Consider the following 16955-nt stretch of genomic DNA (forward strand, 5'->3'; position numbering starts at 1 on the left):
CACGGCGTGACCCGGGGTGGGAGGAGCCTGCGGGACCAGTGAGCGAGAGACACCCCGCCCTCGCCTTCGCCGCGGCGCTCGCTCCGCCCCAGCCATTTCCGCCGCTGCGCAAACCCGGAGCTTGCGGAGGGGGCGTGGCTTAACCTCGGGGGCGTGGCCTTGTGCGCGGAGGCGGGACCTTGAGCAGGGGACCGGAGCCAGGAGCCGGAGGCCGGAGTAGCCGCGTGAGACTTACTGACCCGCCGCTGGTGCCCAGGGAGAGCAGGTGAGGAAGAGGACGATTGGGGTAGCACTGTGATGACCGCCCAGGACAGCCTATCTCGGGACAGGCCTTCCTAAAAAGCACGGATGGCGCGGCTACATGCGCCGAGAGATGGGGCTCAGAGAGCAGAAGCAAGAACTGGGAATAACGAGCTGGCATCGTTTATGGTCCGTGATCTTAAATGGCTCCAAGATATTGCTGTGTATTAACGATTTTTGTTTAAGGCAGAAAGGCAGAGAGAGAGACAGACGGAGAAAAAGAGAGACAGACAGACAGAGATTGCCAGAAGAGTTAAGTGATCCTTTGGAGGGGGAAAGGGAAGGGTTGGGGCTTTGTGAAGATTCTAAGGTGTGCTCTGTGCGAGGTGTGTTACACATGTGTGTGGAATGCTTTGAATAAAGCTTTACAAACTATGTCTACCTCAGGGCAGATACTCTTCAACTTTGAGAATAAAACTACAGCAGAAGCAATTTTGTTTTTAAAGATCGAAAGGCCTGGGATTGACACTAAGCATATTGGAAATTAACATTTATGACCAGGGATTGCCTGTTCTCACTCGCACTTTGAACTTCACTTTTCACTTCTGCAGTGTTGCTGACACTAAGCATATTGGAAATTAACATTTATGACCAGGGATTGCCTGTTCTCACTCGCACTTTGAACTTCACTTTTTACTTCTGCAGTGTTGCGAGACGCTTGATGTCTTCAGAATTGGCGGAAGCCCAGTTGGGAAACTGTTTACAGCATAGTTACAGTTGAGGTTGTGTGGGACAGAGTTGGGCGGTGGCTCTGCTCTGTGATAAAGATTAGGCTTCCCTTTTATTTTCAGTAAAGGAGTTCTGACTTTTGGTTCCAGAGTTTCTGAAACAAAAACAGAGGGTGGGGGAAGGGAATGCAAGCCTCTTGCTTTTCTGTACCCGATATAATCAGTTAGTTCCTGCTGACCTCTCTAAAAACGCCTGACACCACTGAAGCCTATGCAAACATCATTTGCTACCTGCTGAGAAGGGAATTTCATTCTAGTGATGAAGATTCCTTTTTGAGTCCTAACCACAACAGAATCAAATTGTGTAACAAAAGAAAAACTTTTTTCTTAAATTCCTGTTCAGTGTGATGTTTACTATACCACCAGAAAATCATTAATTTTGATCTGGTAATAATACCACAGTAGTATACCCCCAAACTAGTTTCACTAGTGACTTAAAGGAAATGTTGGGATAGCAGTGGTCTATTGTTCATATTGCAAGGACAAGCAGTCCCTTAGATGATCAGATGGATCAGTGATTTTGTTTACATGTTCTTTTTTTTCAGTTCCCTTTGTATTTTCCCATATACACACAAAAATAAAGCAATGCGAACATTATTTGGAAATACACTTTCGGTGTAGAATAAGATTTTAAACACTATTTTGGATCCCTCCTTTAGTGGTACAAACCATTAGAATAGGGAGAGCAGAAGAGAACACAAAAACAAGACAAAAATTAGAACTTAGAAAGCAAGTGAATACATAAAGATTTTCACGGACTCAAGAAGTCTGATAATGGGGGGGGAGGGGAAAGGGTGAGTCTGATCAGTGGACACTCTAAACATATGAACATGTCCGAGTGAAATCCTTTGGACAATTAACCAATGCTAATAAAAATGGGAAAAAAGATTTATAGCAAAAAGTTAGTTTTTTTAAAAAGAAAGAAAAAGAAGAAAAAAAAATCTGTCTGTAGAACCACACCAAACAGGTACAGTTTGAATAGCCCTTACTCAAAATGTTTAGAAACAGAAATGTTTCAGATTTGGGGAGTGTTTTTTTTTATTAATTTTATTAGTTAGACATCCTGAATCTCAAAATCCAAAATCTGAAATATCTTAAACATCATGTTGGCCCTCAAAAAATTCTGGATTTTGGAGCATTTTGAATTTTGCATTTATGAATTAGGGCTCTTTATCCAGAAATTACACATCAATTTTCCAAAAGAACTCTATTCACCTCATAACTACGGTGAAGTTTACAAGCTAAATGCCTCATCCACATTCTTAAATTTCTGATCTGAGTTGTTGGTTGGTTGGCTGGTTGGTATTTACTTTTGAATATGAACAAATAAGGATCAATAAGCTCTAGCAAAAGACTATAATTTGGCTCTGATTTGAAAATTAGGGTCTAATTTGAAAGAAAGGAGCCAAAACAAATCAATAGGAAAACTGACTTGAAAGTAACAGATTATGCAATAAATAGAATAAAATGTACTGATGAAATAAGAACAGAATCATACAAAAAAAGAACACCCGAGAGTAAAAAGGAGCTCCAGAGAATGAAAGACTTGGGGTGGGAAGGTGGCTCAGTGGTAGAGTGCTTGCCTTGCATGCATGAGGCCCTGGGCTGGCTTCCTCCGCATCACATAAGCAGAAAAAGCCAGAAGTGACACTGTGGCTCAAGTGGCAGAGCACTAGCCTTGAGCTGAAGAGCTCAAGGGGCCCAGAGTTCAGGCCCCACAACTGACCAAAAAAAAAAAAAAGGAAAAAATAAAGAAAATGAAAGACTTAACAACAGCAGGAAAAGTAAATAGAAGAGTAGAAAGATAAAAGTATTGTGTCTAAAAAAAAAGATTATAAAAGGTAAAGAGAAATAGGAAAAGATGAGAAATATATAACAGCAGGTCAGGAACAGCAGTTTCATTAATAAGTAAAAAATAATCCCAGAAATAGAAAATTAAAAAGAGTTGTGAACATCTGATAGCCATGAATAATGGTGACCAGCAAATAAAACCTCTCAAAAAAAATACTTGAGGGGCTGAGATGCATGAGGCCCTGGGTTCAATTCCTCAGCACCACATAAGCAAAAAGAAAAAAGCCGGAAGTGGCGCTGTGGCTCAAGTGGTAGAGCGCTAGCCTCGAGCTGAAGAGCTGAGGGACAGCACCCAGGCCCAGAGTTCAGACGCCACTACCGGACCCAAGAAATAAAAAATAACAAAAATAATAATTGAGCTAGGCATCTGTGGCTCATGCCTGTTATCCTAGCTACTCAGGAGGCTGAGATCTGAGGATCATGGTTCAAAGCCATACTAGGCAGGAAAGTCTGTGAGTCTTATCTCCAATTAACCACTAAAAAGCAGGAAGTGAAGCTGTGCTCTACTGGTTAAATGCTAGACTTGAGCATAAAAGCTCAGGGACAGAGCCTAGACCCTGAGTTCAAGCCCCAGGACCAACACATACACACAAAATTTATTTGAGGTCTCTACTCCTTATAGAGGAAATTGTGTGATAGCAGAGGGACATAGCCATGACCTTGGGGGAAATAATTCACAAGATCCCTAAGATAAAACACTGTACTGTAATTAAGCTTCCTACCTACTAAAACCTCTAGCAGAAATCTCATAAATGTTCTCAAATTTTATTTGCTAAAATGGTTGCTCTCCCCCTAGAAACAAGCCACTTTCAGTCTATTGAAAGTATATCTGCAGTTGATACCTAAACTTTTTTTTTTTTTGGTGCCACAAAGTAACTGAAAAGCCTGATATCTCTGCCTCCATTTTGCATTTGTCATTGTTCTAAACCATTCACACCAATGGCACTTTGGGTTCTGGGAAAGACAGACCTGATCAATTATATTTCTATGACTTGGGACTGAAACTAAACCTTAGAAAAAGAGTTTGCAGGGCAGATAAGCCCTGAATGAAGACATCAGATGACCAGGTTGCACCCTAGGGCAGGAGGAGCAATCAGCTCTGAGGAACCAGATAGTTCTCCTCAAGTGATAACATCAATAACAACTTTTCTGGAACCCTGGAGTTCCAGCACTGAGAGAATGATCAACCAAACTATACCTGTAACTGGGACTCCTTTTGCCTAGTTTTGCTCCCTGCTTGAATTTGTTGTATGGTGAGAAAACAAAGAAGTCACATTTTGAAAGATAGAATCAGGAGTCTGAATTAAAAGGTGGGCAACTACAAGGTAGATCCTGTCCCAAAGACCAGCAGTAGTGAGCAGAGCTTGTGCCAAGCTTTTAAACAGAACCATACACTTGGGATAAAGACCAAGCCTTAACAAAAGCAGACCTTATTAGGACATACTCAGGTACAAGCTTAGGTACCAGCAAAAATTTTCCATCTAGAGAATATACGCCTCAACCTCTCATATAGGGAAATCTTAGAGCTACTCAGAGGAGGGTGATTCTAGACAGGAAGGTAATCAAGACAAAATGAAAACATTCTCCATATGCAAAGCTTTTCTTTTCTTTTTTTTTTTGTCGGTCGTGGGGCTTGAACTCTGGGCCTGGGTGCTGTCCCTCAGCTCTTCAGCTCAAGGCGAGCGCTCTACCACTTGAGCTACAGCGCCACTTCCAGTTTTCTGGTGGTTTATTGGAGATAGGAGTCTCACGGTCTCTCATGCCCGGGCTGGCTTTGAACCGCGATCCTCAGATCTCAGCCTCCTGAGTAGCTAGGATTACAGGCGTGAGCCACCAGCGCCCGGCGCAAAGCTTTTCTAAATCTATGACATCTGCCTTTCTCTGAAACAGAGTTCTCCTAGCTCACTTTGAGCTAGGCATCTGCATTCAATGAATGGCCTTTCTCGCCTCTAAGCTTTTCAGCACTGGGTATAGAACTCCCTCCACCCAGCAAGAGGCATCAGGATGGCTGTAAGAAGTTACTTAGACTCTCGGGCTCCTTACTTCAAATTCTTCCTCTATTTAGACCTAACCCTCATTTATGTGCCTCAAAGATGGCTGAGCTTGACCTAACATACCATCTTCCCATAGCAAGATGTCACATAATCAGTCTCTTTCCTCTGTCCTTCATCACATCCCCGAAACAGTCCTTTCCTAATAAGTTTTCCTCTCACTGCATGTCTCAAATTGTCTGATTCTCTCAGCCAAAAGGACCAAGGTAGAGAGCTATACTGATGTAGTACTCTCTGCTAACACTCCCAGATTTCATGAACTTGGCCCCATAGATGAACATAGACCCAAAATAAGGCATAGAATTGTGAAATTGCAGAAAGGGGCAAAGAAAAGCTTTGAGGGAGAGAAGAGTTGTCACATGGAAAATATCAGGATCCGTGTGTCTTTGAACTCAAATGATAGAAGCTGGTCCAGAATGGAGCAATTCCTTCAAAATTACAAAAGAAAATGATTTCTAGCCAGGGATTCCATGCCCAACAAAGCTTCAAAGTGGAAAAAAAATGGCTAGCTACTCAGGAGGCTGAGATTTGAGGATTGTTGTTCAAAGACAACCCAGGCAGGAAAGGGCATAAGACTCTTCAATTAATCTCCAGAAAACCAAAAATGGAGCTGTGGCTCAAAGGGGTAGAGTGCTAGCCTTGAGCAAAACAGCTTAGGGACAGGCCCTGATTTTCAGGCCCAGGACCAACAAAAAACAACAACAACAACAAAAATGCAAAAAAAAAAAAAAAGGTGAGGTTTTTGTTGTTGCTGTTGTTGTTGTTTTGGTATTTTGTTTTTGCCTGTGCAGACAAGAAGGAATTCTCTAGGGTCTAGGGTCAGGATAGCGATTCAAAATGCTAGGTATCTACTAAGAGTCAAGACCAGCCAAGGTAGGCCAGATGTAGTAGTTTGAGCCTATAATCCCAGCTACTTGATAGGCAGGGACAGAAGGGTTGCAATTTGAGGATGGCCCATAAAAGTTAACAAGCTCTAGTGAATAAGCCAGGTAGCATGGTTCATGTCTGTAATCCTACTATGCAGGAAGCATAGGTAGGATTGTTATCTGAGATTCCTGGGTAAAAGTGGGAGATTGTACCTGAAAAAAATAAAGCCAAAAGGGCTGAGGGCATGACTAGAGTGGTAAAGCTATTGTCTTGCAAGTGCAAGGTCCTGGTTCAAACACAGAGTTTTCCCAAGAAGATGAAACTGATAAAATATGTGGTGATTGATAAGATTGAGAGTGTATTGATCAGACTGGGAAGGTGGCTCAGTGGTAGAATGCTTGCCTTGCATACGTGAGGCCCTGGATTTGATTTCTCAGCACCACATAAGCAGAAAAAGCTGAAAGTGGTGCTGTGGCTAAAGTGGTAGAGCACTAGCCTTGAGCTGAAGAGCTCAGGGACAGTGCCCAGGCCCAGAGTTTCAGGCGCCACAACTGACCAAAAAGAGAGAGAGAGAGAGAGAGAGAGAGAGTATTGATCATGGTTCAAAGCCAGCCCAATCAGGAAGATCCATGATACTCTTTTTTGTTTTTTTCAATTAATTGACAAAAAGCCCTAAGAGGAGGTATGGTAGAAAGCAAGTATGTTAACCAAAATAGCATGATTTGCCTGAAAGTTAAAAGACGGTGGTCTCTCTTGCATAACAAATCTTATTTTAATGTTTTTTTAACAAAAATATAGTAAACATGATATACAGAGGAGTTACAGTTACACAAGTCAGATAATGAGTACATTTCTTTTTGAACAGTGCCACCTCTTCCCTTGTTTTCTCCCCATAATTTCCCTCCCAAACCCTGTCTCCCACAAGTTGTATAGTTCATTTTCAATATAGTGTCTAGTGAGTGTCAGTGTTGCATTTATTCACCTTTATAACAAATCTTTTGAACTCTCCAAATTGTATGGATTACATACTGCCAAAGCATAGAAGCAAATGAAAATTTTAAAGTGTATGCTAGAAGAGGGGCTGAGAAGGTGGCTCAGTGGTAGAACGCTTGCCTTACATGCATGAGACCCTGGGTTCAACTCCTCAGCACCACATAAGCAAAAAGAAAAAAGCCGGAACTGATGCTGTGGCTCAAGTGGTAGAGCGCTAGCCTTGAGCTGAAGAGCTGAGGGACAGTGCCCAGGCCCAGAGTTCAGGCCCCACGACCGGACCCTCCCCCCCCAAAAAAAAAGATGCTAGAAGAATTCTTTTTTTTTTTTCCAGGGCTGAGAACCGAACCCAGGGCCCTGCACGCACCAGGCGGGCGCCCTTCCACTGGGCTAAACCCCCAGCCCCGATGCTAGAAGAATTCTAAGAAAAATTTTAAACTGGAATGCCTAATTTTTTTTATCTTTTTAACTTATGCATTCTATTCCACTGTTGAGTATAATTCAAATTTAAAGGTGTTTCCTAATGTGTGAACTAAGTTTCTACCACTAGACTTGATGAAAAGTAATTTTATATGGCTTTTTATTGGGCATTGAAAGCAAGACTGCCAAGGATAATAGAATTTCCTTTATCCCATCAATAGAGTTGTAATGCCTTTACCTGACCACCTTGCGCATGTTTTCTATTCAGGATTGGAGACAGAGGAGTCCACAAACAATGGGTGACACAAAAGCATCACTTGATATTAAAGAGTTCCCTGATTCTGAGGTACATCAGACACGCGTGCTAACCCTGAAAGAATGGCAAGACAAGTGGGTGACCGGCAATACTACGTTTCATCAAGAAAAAGGAAATCAGTAAGGCGTGTTTACTCTATGGAAGGAAGGCTGTGTCAGAAATTGAAATAAACTCAATAATATATATACATACATACATATATATACCTATATATACATACGCACAATGTTAGATTGATTTTTAAGAAGCACAGTTTAATTTCTCCTATTACATAGCATCTCAGAAATCCAAGTGCATCTGTGGGTATCCCATAGGCCAGTTGACAGTGTGATTTTCTTTCCTGATGTATAATGATGTGACTGACAAATATGGTGTCTTTGAGTTATGCTATGTCTGTGTGCTTATTATATATTTTATAATATATACACAAATACATATTTTCTAATATGTATGTATTTCCTAATATAAATGCTGACCTAGCTACTTTCTAACAGCATATGTTCTAATGTTAATGTATTTCCTGTGGAGTGGGGTTGTGGCTCAAGTGGAAGGACCTGAGTTCAATCCCCCAGTACCACACAAGAAAAGTCATCTGTAAGTGGTAAGGAAGAGATTTGGAGAGAAATTATCCAATGGGATAGAGAACTGCACAATGTGTCTGTGTCAGAGCCAACTTTGAAAAAGTTGGGATACATGATGGGATAGTGCTGATTATAATTCAGTTATAATAGAATGAGTATAGTAAAAACTGATCATTATGAGCTGGGCGGCTCACACCTATAATCCTAGCTACTCAGGAGGCTGAGATCTGAGGATCACAGTTCAAAGCCAGCCCGGGCAGGAAAGTCCGTGAGACTCTTATCTCCAATAAACCACTAAAAACTGGAAGTGGTGCTCAAGTGGTAGAGCGCTTGCCTTGAGCTGAAGAGTTGAGGGACAGCCCTCAGGCCCAGAGTTCAAGCCCCACAATTGACCAAAAAAAAAAAAAAAAAACCTGATCATTATGGATGGACCCTATTTACCTCTAGGTAAATACCCCACCCTCCCAGGAGATAGCATCTTCCCCATCATTATTTTTGCAGAGTGGAGGTTGAAGCATCCTCAAGAACCAAAGTGTGGTTCTGATGGGGATGACCTTACTAAACACTACCAAGGAAATGAACTACAGGAGTTAAACTTAGGAAATGAACTACAGGAGTTAAACTTAGAAAATGAACTACAGGAGTTAAACTTATTTAAGAGAATTTTCCAAAAGTAAATCTTGAAAAATGTGTGGGTCCCAAGGCTCACTTTCCAAATAATTTTTTTTGGTCAGTTTTGGGGCTTGAACTTGAGCCATTCAGCTCAAGGCAAGCACTCTACCACTTGAACCACAGCACCACTTCTAGTTTTCTGGTGGTTAATTGGAATAAGAGTCTCATAGACACTCTTTGCCCATGCTGGCTTTGAACTGAGATCCTCAGATCTTAGCCTCCTGAGTAGCTAGGATTATAGGCATGAGCCACCAGCACCTGGCTCCAAATCATTTTTTTAAATAAAAATTTGGAACGTAATATAGAAATTTTAAAACATAACTAAGGGAAAAAGAAGATATTTTAAAATTTGTAATCATTCATCAGGAAAACCCAAAGTGTAAGTCAGATTTACCACTGACTAGCTATGTGACTGAGCCAGTCCTGTTTCATTATATGTAAACTGAGATGATAATAATCAACATGTACTCATTAAGGTCGTTGTAAGGTGAGATAGGATGGGAAAGGTTCTTAGGATCATACAACTCTGCTCCTGTGCATTGGGGCTAATTCAAACAAACTATAATACTTTTTTTTCCTTCCCAGGCTATTAAAGAAGCATCTGGAGACTTTTCTTAATGGCCAGAGTGGACTGAGGGTATTTTTTCCTCTTTGTGGAAAAGCAGTTGAGATGAAATGGTATGAGCAGATAATAGCACACTTTCTTTGATATGATGTAGGTGAAAAAAATCTATTCCCTGGGATATTTTTTTTTGCTTTGTTTGCTATTATAGGCTAAGCCTCCTATTTCTGTGCACTGCTAGGAAATAGAAATATAAGCACCCTGTGTGGATGACATCTTTGTTTACATTGTATCACTTCAAAAATGTGAAGACATTCTAAAAGTTGCTATATTCTAGTGTGTCATTTTCCTAGGAAATATGAAAGACAAACTAGCTTTTTTTCTTTGTTTTTATTTAACGTGACTAATAAGACAAGGTACTATGTATCATTGTAGAACTATGCCTGCTCCCCTCTGCCCACCTAGAGTACACAGGAGGAGTCACAGTTAGTGCTGTTCTTGTTTTGAGAATAAGCATTTGATTCTAACTCACTTGATAGATTCAGAAACCATTTGAGCAGCCTGGAAAGCTCACATTTACTTACATGTGATTTTGTCAGCAAGAAACATTAGGTAAAAGCAGAAAAATATGTTAAGCCGTGTATTACTACTGTTTTAGTACTGTCTTCTTGTGAGTCCAAAATCCCAAAAGTGTGAATTCTACTTTTATAAACTTTACCAGAGGAAAAAAGGCAACTAGTTAGTTATACATGGTAATAAAAATACACATCTTTGGGTGTTTATTTATATAAGTAGAAATTATGAAATGGTTATAGATTTGAGTACTAATGTTTGAAAGCTGTGTGTTCTAACAGTAGCTGTGAGCCACACATGACAATCTATTTTTTTGTTTCCCATTTTAATTCTTCTTAAGATAAGGGCTGGGTGTATAGCCCAGACTTATGATCCAACTACTTCAACCCTCCAAGGCTAGAATTACCAGCATGGGCCACTACACTATTTAAACTTAACCTAGATAAAATTTTAAATTTCATTCCTCCAATACTCTAGCCACATCTCAAGAGCTCAATACCTGGTGTGGTTAAAGGCTGCTGTGTTGCATATACAGATATGGAAATTTCCATCACCCCCCTCCCCAGAAAGTTTTCCTGGACAGCACTAATTTAAGGGAATTGAAAAGGTATTTTATCCTGTGAAATAAATTTGTATTAAATCAGCAATCTAACTTTCCAAATTTTAATTGTTTACCTATGGCCATATAAATCAATTCTTCAGAATTGCAAATAACACAAGCTTTAAGGAAATAGAGACCACTATTTTACATGCCCAGTGAAAACTCATGCACCTGGATTCATATGAATCACTTCTTTCTCCTCTCCCTTGTTTCCCATCCTCCAACCTTTGACTGAACCCAGGGCCTGGCATATGATAGGCATGTGTTCTGCCACTGAGCTATATACCCCATGCCCAGTAAAGAAAATGTATGATTACTACACTACACCTCTTTATGTAGTACTATATTTGAAATGAAAATTGAAGTGTGACTATGATCTTGTGCAGGTTTGCAGACCGGGGTCACAATGTCGTTGGTGTGGAAATCAGTGAACTTGGGATACGGGAATTTTTTAAGGAGCAAAATCTTTCTTACTCAGAAGAACAACTCGCCGAAATACCTGGTGCCACAGTATTTAAGGTGTGTTTTGATTGGGGTAAACAGTGATTTCCATAACTTCTGAGCTTTTCCTCAGCATGAGTAAGGACCCCTATTAAGGTATTAAGAATTGCTGAGACATTATATATGATAAAGAGCTAGGGATTAACAGTATAGAGCTGGATACTGGAGGATCCAGCCTATAATCCTAGCTGCTCAGGAGGCTGTGAGCTGAGGATCACAATTTAAAGCCAGCCCGGGCAAGAAAGTCTGTGAGACTTTTTTTTTTTGGGTCCGATCGTGGGGCCTGAACTCTGGGCCTGGGCGCTGTCCCTCAGCTCTTCAGCTCAAGGCTAGTGCTCTACCACTTGAGCCACAGCGCCACTTCCGGCTTTTTTTCTTTTTGCTTATTTGGTGCTGGGGAATCGAACCCAGGGCTTCATGCATGCAAGGCTAGCGCTCTACCACTGAGCCACCTTCCCAGCCCCTCTGTGAGACTCTTTATCTCTAATAAACACCAAAAAATCAAGAAAAGGAACTATGACTGACTCAAGTGGTAGAATGCTATTCTTGAGCAAAATAGCTCAGGCGCAGTGCCCAGACCCCGAGTTCAAGCCCTAAAAAAAGGCAAACAAAACCAGTATAGATAATATCCCAGCCCTTGGAAGGCTGATGCAGGAGGACTGGGAGTTCAAGCCTTAACCTGAGCTACATACTGAGTCTCATAAATAAATAAGTAAATAAATTATTTATAGTAAGGTGATATCAAGGGCGTGCATGTGTGTGTGTGTGTGTGTGTGTAAGTTGAGGTCAAATCTGTTTATTCCAAGCTAGCTTGCTTCCTTCCTTTCTTCCTCCCTTCCTTCCTCCTTGCCTCCCTCCCCTCCTCGGCTTGTCCCCCTCCCCTCCCCTCCTTCCTTTGTGTGGGTGCTGGGGATGGAGCATAGGGCTTTGTGCATGCTAGGCAAGAGTCTGCCATTGAACTACATTCCCAACTCATCCCAATTTTTCTTAGTTTTGTTAAGAAGCATTTTCTGAGAACCTGTTAGATGCCAGTACTGGCCAAGGCTGCCTGGAGGTTCCAGTCTGCAGTCAGAGTTAAGATCCATTGGGTATTCTCCCTGCCTCCAGCCCCCTGCTACCTGGACGGACCACTACAGTGCTTCCAAGATGGTCTCCAAAGACCCTCCCTCTTCTGCTTGGGAACCTGTATTGACAATTCATTTCAGAATCAACTCAGCCATGTCCTGACATGTCACATACCCTGCAGTTCACTCCCAGCTCCCAGACTCCCTCTGATATGCCCCCTATTACCCTGCTGGAATGTACCTTCAGCCGCCTCTCACTTAAATCTTAGCAGGTACATCAAGCCACCCCATCAGAGGTCAGCTCTGGGTCAACCACCTGCAAGGCTCCCAAGCAGTTACCTGCTGGCTCCTACGTTCACATTGTTCTCAGGCCCACAACCATAACCATACAGGCTATTCTGTGTCGTCCTGTCTCTCTATGCCCTTGCCTGCACCCACAGGCCAACCTCAGAGTCAGCGTCCAATTCACCCACATTAGCTAGAACCAGGATAGGGATCTGGTTCACTAGCTGTTTTCATAAATAAGTTAATTATTAAGACAAAGCAGGAAAAGTACACTTTCCCTAAATAGCTTTTATAGTAACTGAACATTCTGAAGTCAGACACTGTCATCTGAGGTAGTCAGAAGGCTGAGATCTGAGGAACATGGTTCAAAGCCAGACTGCATAGAAAGTCTATGAGACTCTTATCTCCAATTAACAAGCAAAGAGTCAGAAGTAGAGATGTAGATCAAATAGCCTTTGAGAAAAAAAAGAAAAAGAAAACAAGCAAGAGCACAATGCTCTGAGTCTAAGCCCAATATCAGTATATGTGCGTGTGTGTGCACACAAACATACAAAAATAATCTGATCATTTTATATCAGCAGACTGGAAATTGACCCGTGGATTTATCTCTAGCAGAGTAACAATATCAAGATGCTGCTTAAGTAAACATTTCTAGAATGTTAACAAGCTCTGAAACAAGTTATAACTCACTGTTTAGGTTAGTATGCCTTAACCTTTATGATTTTTTTTTCCTCTTTGAGTTGACCCAAAAGAACCCCACATAGGTTTTTTTTTTAAATTTTTTTATTGTAAAGATACTATGCAGAGGGTTACAGTTACATGAGTAAGGTAATGAGTACACTTCCTATTGAGCATTGTTACCCCCTCCTTTGTTTTCCCCCTACTATCCCTTCCCTCCCTACCTTCCCCGAGGTTCTTTTTTTTTTTAATTGTGATTAAGTGATTACATATTTTCCCAAATTTCACAGTATTGTGGAATAATGATGCTCATTTTAAGTCACAAGCTCATTTAACTTTCCTGGAGCAAATTGTCTATCACGGTCTATAACATATAACGGTGTACACATATACTCCATACATCCCACATAGGTTTTTAAAGAAAAAGAAACTGTTAAATGCAATGGAGTTATTTATTGTGTTGAGTATGTATTCTCTACCTCCATAGCTTTACTTGGGTCCACTTTTCTTTCCTTGGCCATTCAGATGCTTCCAAATTAAGTAGAATTTTTTTTCTTTCATTGTGTCATTCCAGAGTTCTTCCGGAAACATTTCGCTATACTGTTGCAGCATCTTTGACCTTCCCAGGTAGGACTGCGTATGTGCATTTTTTTAAGTGAGTACTTCCTTGGCAGGATTGGCTGGGATATCTCATCTCTGCCATCCATTTGTACAGCATGCATGAAGGATTGATTTGAGCCTCTGTTCTCCAATTACGACAGCCTTAGCTATAAACTGAATGTGAATATGAAAAACAATATTATGCCCCAAGCTGGGAAGAAGAGAGGTAGATTGAGAGAAGTGGTATCTTCTACCTTGCCCCTGCACCTGTAACAAAAACAAAACATGAGGTGCAGAAGGAGGCAAGATCTTATCTCCTGTAAGTCTCTGATTCAGGAGCTGAGCCAGGAGGTATCACACACTACCATCTGTCCTTACTTTGTGCTTCAAAGTCATAAGGAAATAAGGAAACTGCTGCCACATGCTCCTAAAACTATGATTAGCTTCCCACACCCAGGTCAGCACAGCCCTTTAGATTGAAGGACAAAATCAACACGAGATTCTAATTCCTTGATGAACTGGGACATGAAGAACAAAATCCATCTTGCTCAAGATCTGACATTTCCATAGAGAAAATGTTACATTTTCCCCCCTCCTCCTTTCTGACAGGGCAAATATTGGCCAATTTGACAGGATTTGGGATAGAGGAGCGTTAGTCGCCATCAATCCAGATGATCGCAAACGGTAAGTGATTTGGTTTTGTTAACTGTGTTTTGGTTTTGTTTTTAGCTGAGTTCCAAAAAAAGTATACAATTTCTGTATAAGGACTTGTGCAGAGAGTGTGAGGCTCTGTCATTTGCTTCAGCTTTAGCTTAGTCCATTTTACCACCAGTAAGACCTGTGGATTCTTCTTTTTTTGTTTCCCAGTATAAAAGAATGCATGTGAACTCTTGCTCACTACAGACTAAAATTTAATCACTTGTTTAGTAATAAAAATATAGTTTTTTATGGATCTTGTGCAGACTACACACCACACACACACACACACACACACACACACACATACCATATATATGGTTTTTATATTAAGACCTGTGGATTCTTGCTGTGTGCCAGGCAGTGTTTAAAATAATATGGACTGATATATTGAAATGTACTATAAAGTTTCATAGGTTATATGCATGCCTTATTTTATTGTACAGATGAGAAAACTAAGGTCAAAAGGACTAAGCTACTAGTAAGTCAAGTAGCTAGCTTATGACAAACCCTCAGAGCTTGCTCTTGATCCATACATCAAACTACTTCAAAGGGTTGCCATGGGAATAAGAAGAAACGGAATATGTGAGCCAGCTGCAGTAGCCGTAGGCCTGTAATCCCTGCACTCAGAAGGTTAATGCAGGAGGATTGTGACTTTGAGGCCAGCCTGGACTATATATAGCAGAACTTTGTCTGAAAGAGAAAAAGAGATGTAGAGTGAGTGAAGGAAGGAGGGAAGGAAATAGGAAGAAGGGAAGAAAGGAAGGAAGGGTAGGAAGGAGAAAGGAATAAAGTAATGAAATATGTGAAAATAATTCCAACAAATCACAAGACATTGGTTATCATTAAAGCATGTGTTTGCAATGCTTTCGTATCGATCAAACTAGCAATCATCAGATGCAGAGCAAGGGCAGACTGGGTACATGGCGTACAGCTATTTCCCCAGTATTTGGCACAGTTTATACTTAGCACATAGGAAACTCAGTCAACACTGGCAGGCAGCACCTATCTGACCTTTAGATAGGAAGGCCATCAAAGTGGACTCTGAGCTCTTTAATTTGTAGTTAACTAGGGACAGTGAGGTCTCAACTGGACTCCTAGGAAAGCCAACAGAGTCTGTGTCCTCCCTACTTACTTCCCTGCTCCCCCTCCCCCCCTTCCCTTCCATTTGCACGTGTATGTGGGGGGAGGGGAGTAATAGCTCCAAGTACATCCCAGGTGATCTTGGCCCTATTAATCAAATGACTACTTTAAACCAGTAGAAGCACTTAGCATCTTAGCACTTAGTATGTTAGTACTTGATCTCAGTACCACCAGTAAACAAAAGTGCCATCACTACTAATAAACCAATCTAATACATAATCTAATATTAGTATCTAAGATACTATTAATACACTAGTACTTTATCTCAATACCATCTTGAGTTTTAGTATCTTCAGCTTCAATAGGACATTATCAAGTACTTATATGATTTCCACTGTGATGCTCTTGTGTAATAAAAACCAGTAGGGTGCTTTTTAGATGTTTTTTTTTTTCCCCTCAAGGTTGGCACACTATATCGCTCGAGCCACACTTCCACTTCTGTTTATCCTCTCAGAACGTTGTTAAACTGCAGCAATTCCTGGGCCTCAGAGAAAAGCTACCAAATCCATCTGTGGGATGGAGTTCAATCAGCCTTTCCTTCAGCACTCATAGGTAGTTTTGATAACCATTGCGGTCTGTGTGCCTTGAGCACACAGAAGCATGACAGTCCTTCAGAAAGTTCAAATGTTCAAAATCACCCCTCTCCTTCTCCCAGCCCAGGACTACATCAGGCTGGAAGGAGCCTCTGTGTGTCTTTCTGTGATGACCTCAGATGGATCATCTGGAGGATAGGAGGTCAGGGAGCTTCCACTTGTTTCCCCTCTTTACCCTTTCCCAGCTCAGCAGGGAGACCAGGGGATCTTGAGTTGCTGAACTCATTTCTTGCTTTCAGAGTGAGAACCAAATGCATGTGATGGCTAGGAGAGGTAAACCTGGGCTTGTTGAGGACGGTAAATGCCATGGTCCTTCCCTGCCCCCAGTCCCGTCCAGTCTCTGCCTGTGTAGAAAAATGGTACATTTATATTTTTTGTGTTCTTTTTAGTTATACGGATATAATACTGTCTCTCTTAAGAAAAGGGTTCCGCTACCTCCTGGCTGTTTTGTCTTACGATCCAACAAAACATGCAGGTAAACCTGCTTTTCTTTTTCTTTTTCTTCTTCTTTTTCTTTTTGTCTAGCTTCCTGACTTAATCCTAATGCATGGATAAAATTATTTTTTCTAGTTTATTGTATCGATAGCCATAAAGATAAGTCTGTTTGAGGCTAATGAAAATCAGAAACTATTTTTTATCTTCTAGTTCTTTAGAGTTTGACTGACTGAAAGGATTCTTTACTATATTTCCCTTTTTCCTAGGTCCACCATTTTATGTTGCAGATGCTGAAATTAGAAAGCTGTTTGGTAAGTGATGCTCTTTTTAAGTTAACTGCATGCATTGGTACACATCTGTAATCCCAGCACTCAGGAGGCTGAGGCAGGAGAGTCCATAGTTTCAAGTCATCCTGGGCTAGGTGACATGAACCTGTCCCCAGGGGGGG

At 41.2% G+C, this 16955-nt stretch overlaps 1 protein-coding gene across 2 annotated transcripts in view; it reads left to right on the top strand.

Annotated features, from left to right (window-relative positions):
- The first annotated feature begins 251 nt into the window (after positions 1 to 251).
- The window catches only part of Tpmt (thiopurine S-methyltransferase), an 18960-nt gene continuing 2256 nt past the window's right edge, over positions 252 to 16955 (top strand). Inside the window, exons 1-8 of one of the 2 annotated variants that reach the window (XM_013030423.1) lie at positions 252 to 265; positions 7476 to 7642; positions 9362 to 9454; positions 10899 to 11031; positions 13615 to 13667; positions 14250 to 14324; positions 16462 to 16547; positions 16774 to 16818. In XM_013030423.1, the coding sequence (XP_012885877.1) occupies positions 7503 to 7642; positions 9362 to 9454; positions 10899 to 11031; positions 13615 to 13667; positions 14250 to 14324; positions 16462 to 16547; positions 16774 to 16818 (625 nt within the window). In that variant the 5' untranslated portion in view covers positions 252 to 265; positions 7476 to 7502. Of the gene's footprint in view, positions 266 to 305; positions 430 to 7475; positions 7643 to 9361; positions 9455 to 10898; positions 11032 to 13614; positions 13668 to 14249; positions 14325 to 16461; positions 16548 to 16773; positions 16819 to 16955 lie in introns of those variants that run through there. The other variant, XM_013030422.1, reaches the window with a different exon arrangement.

The sequence above is a fragment of the Dipodomys ordii genome, unplaced genomic scaffold (genome assembly GCF_000151885.1).
Source record: "Dipodomys ordii isolate 6190 unplaced genomic scaffold, Dord_2.0 Scaffold130, whole genome shotgun sequence".
NCBI lineage: Eukaryota > Metazoa > Chordata > Mammalia > Rodentia > Heteromyidae > Dipodomys > Dipodomys ordii.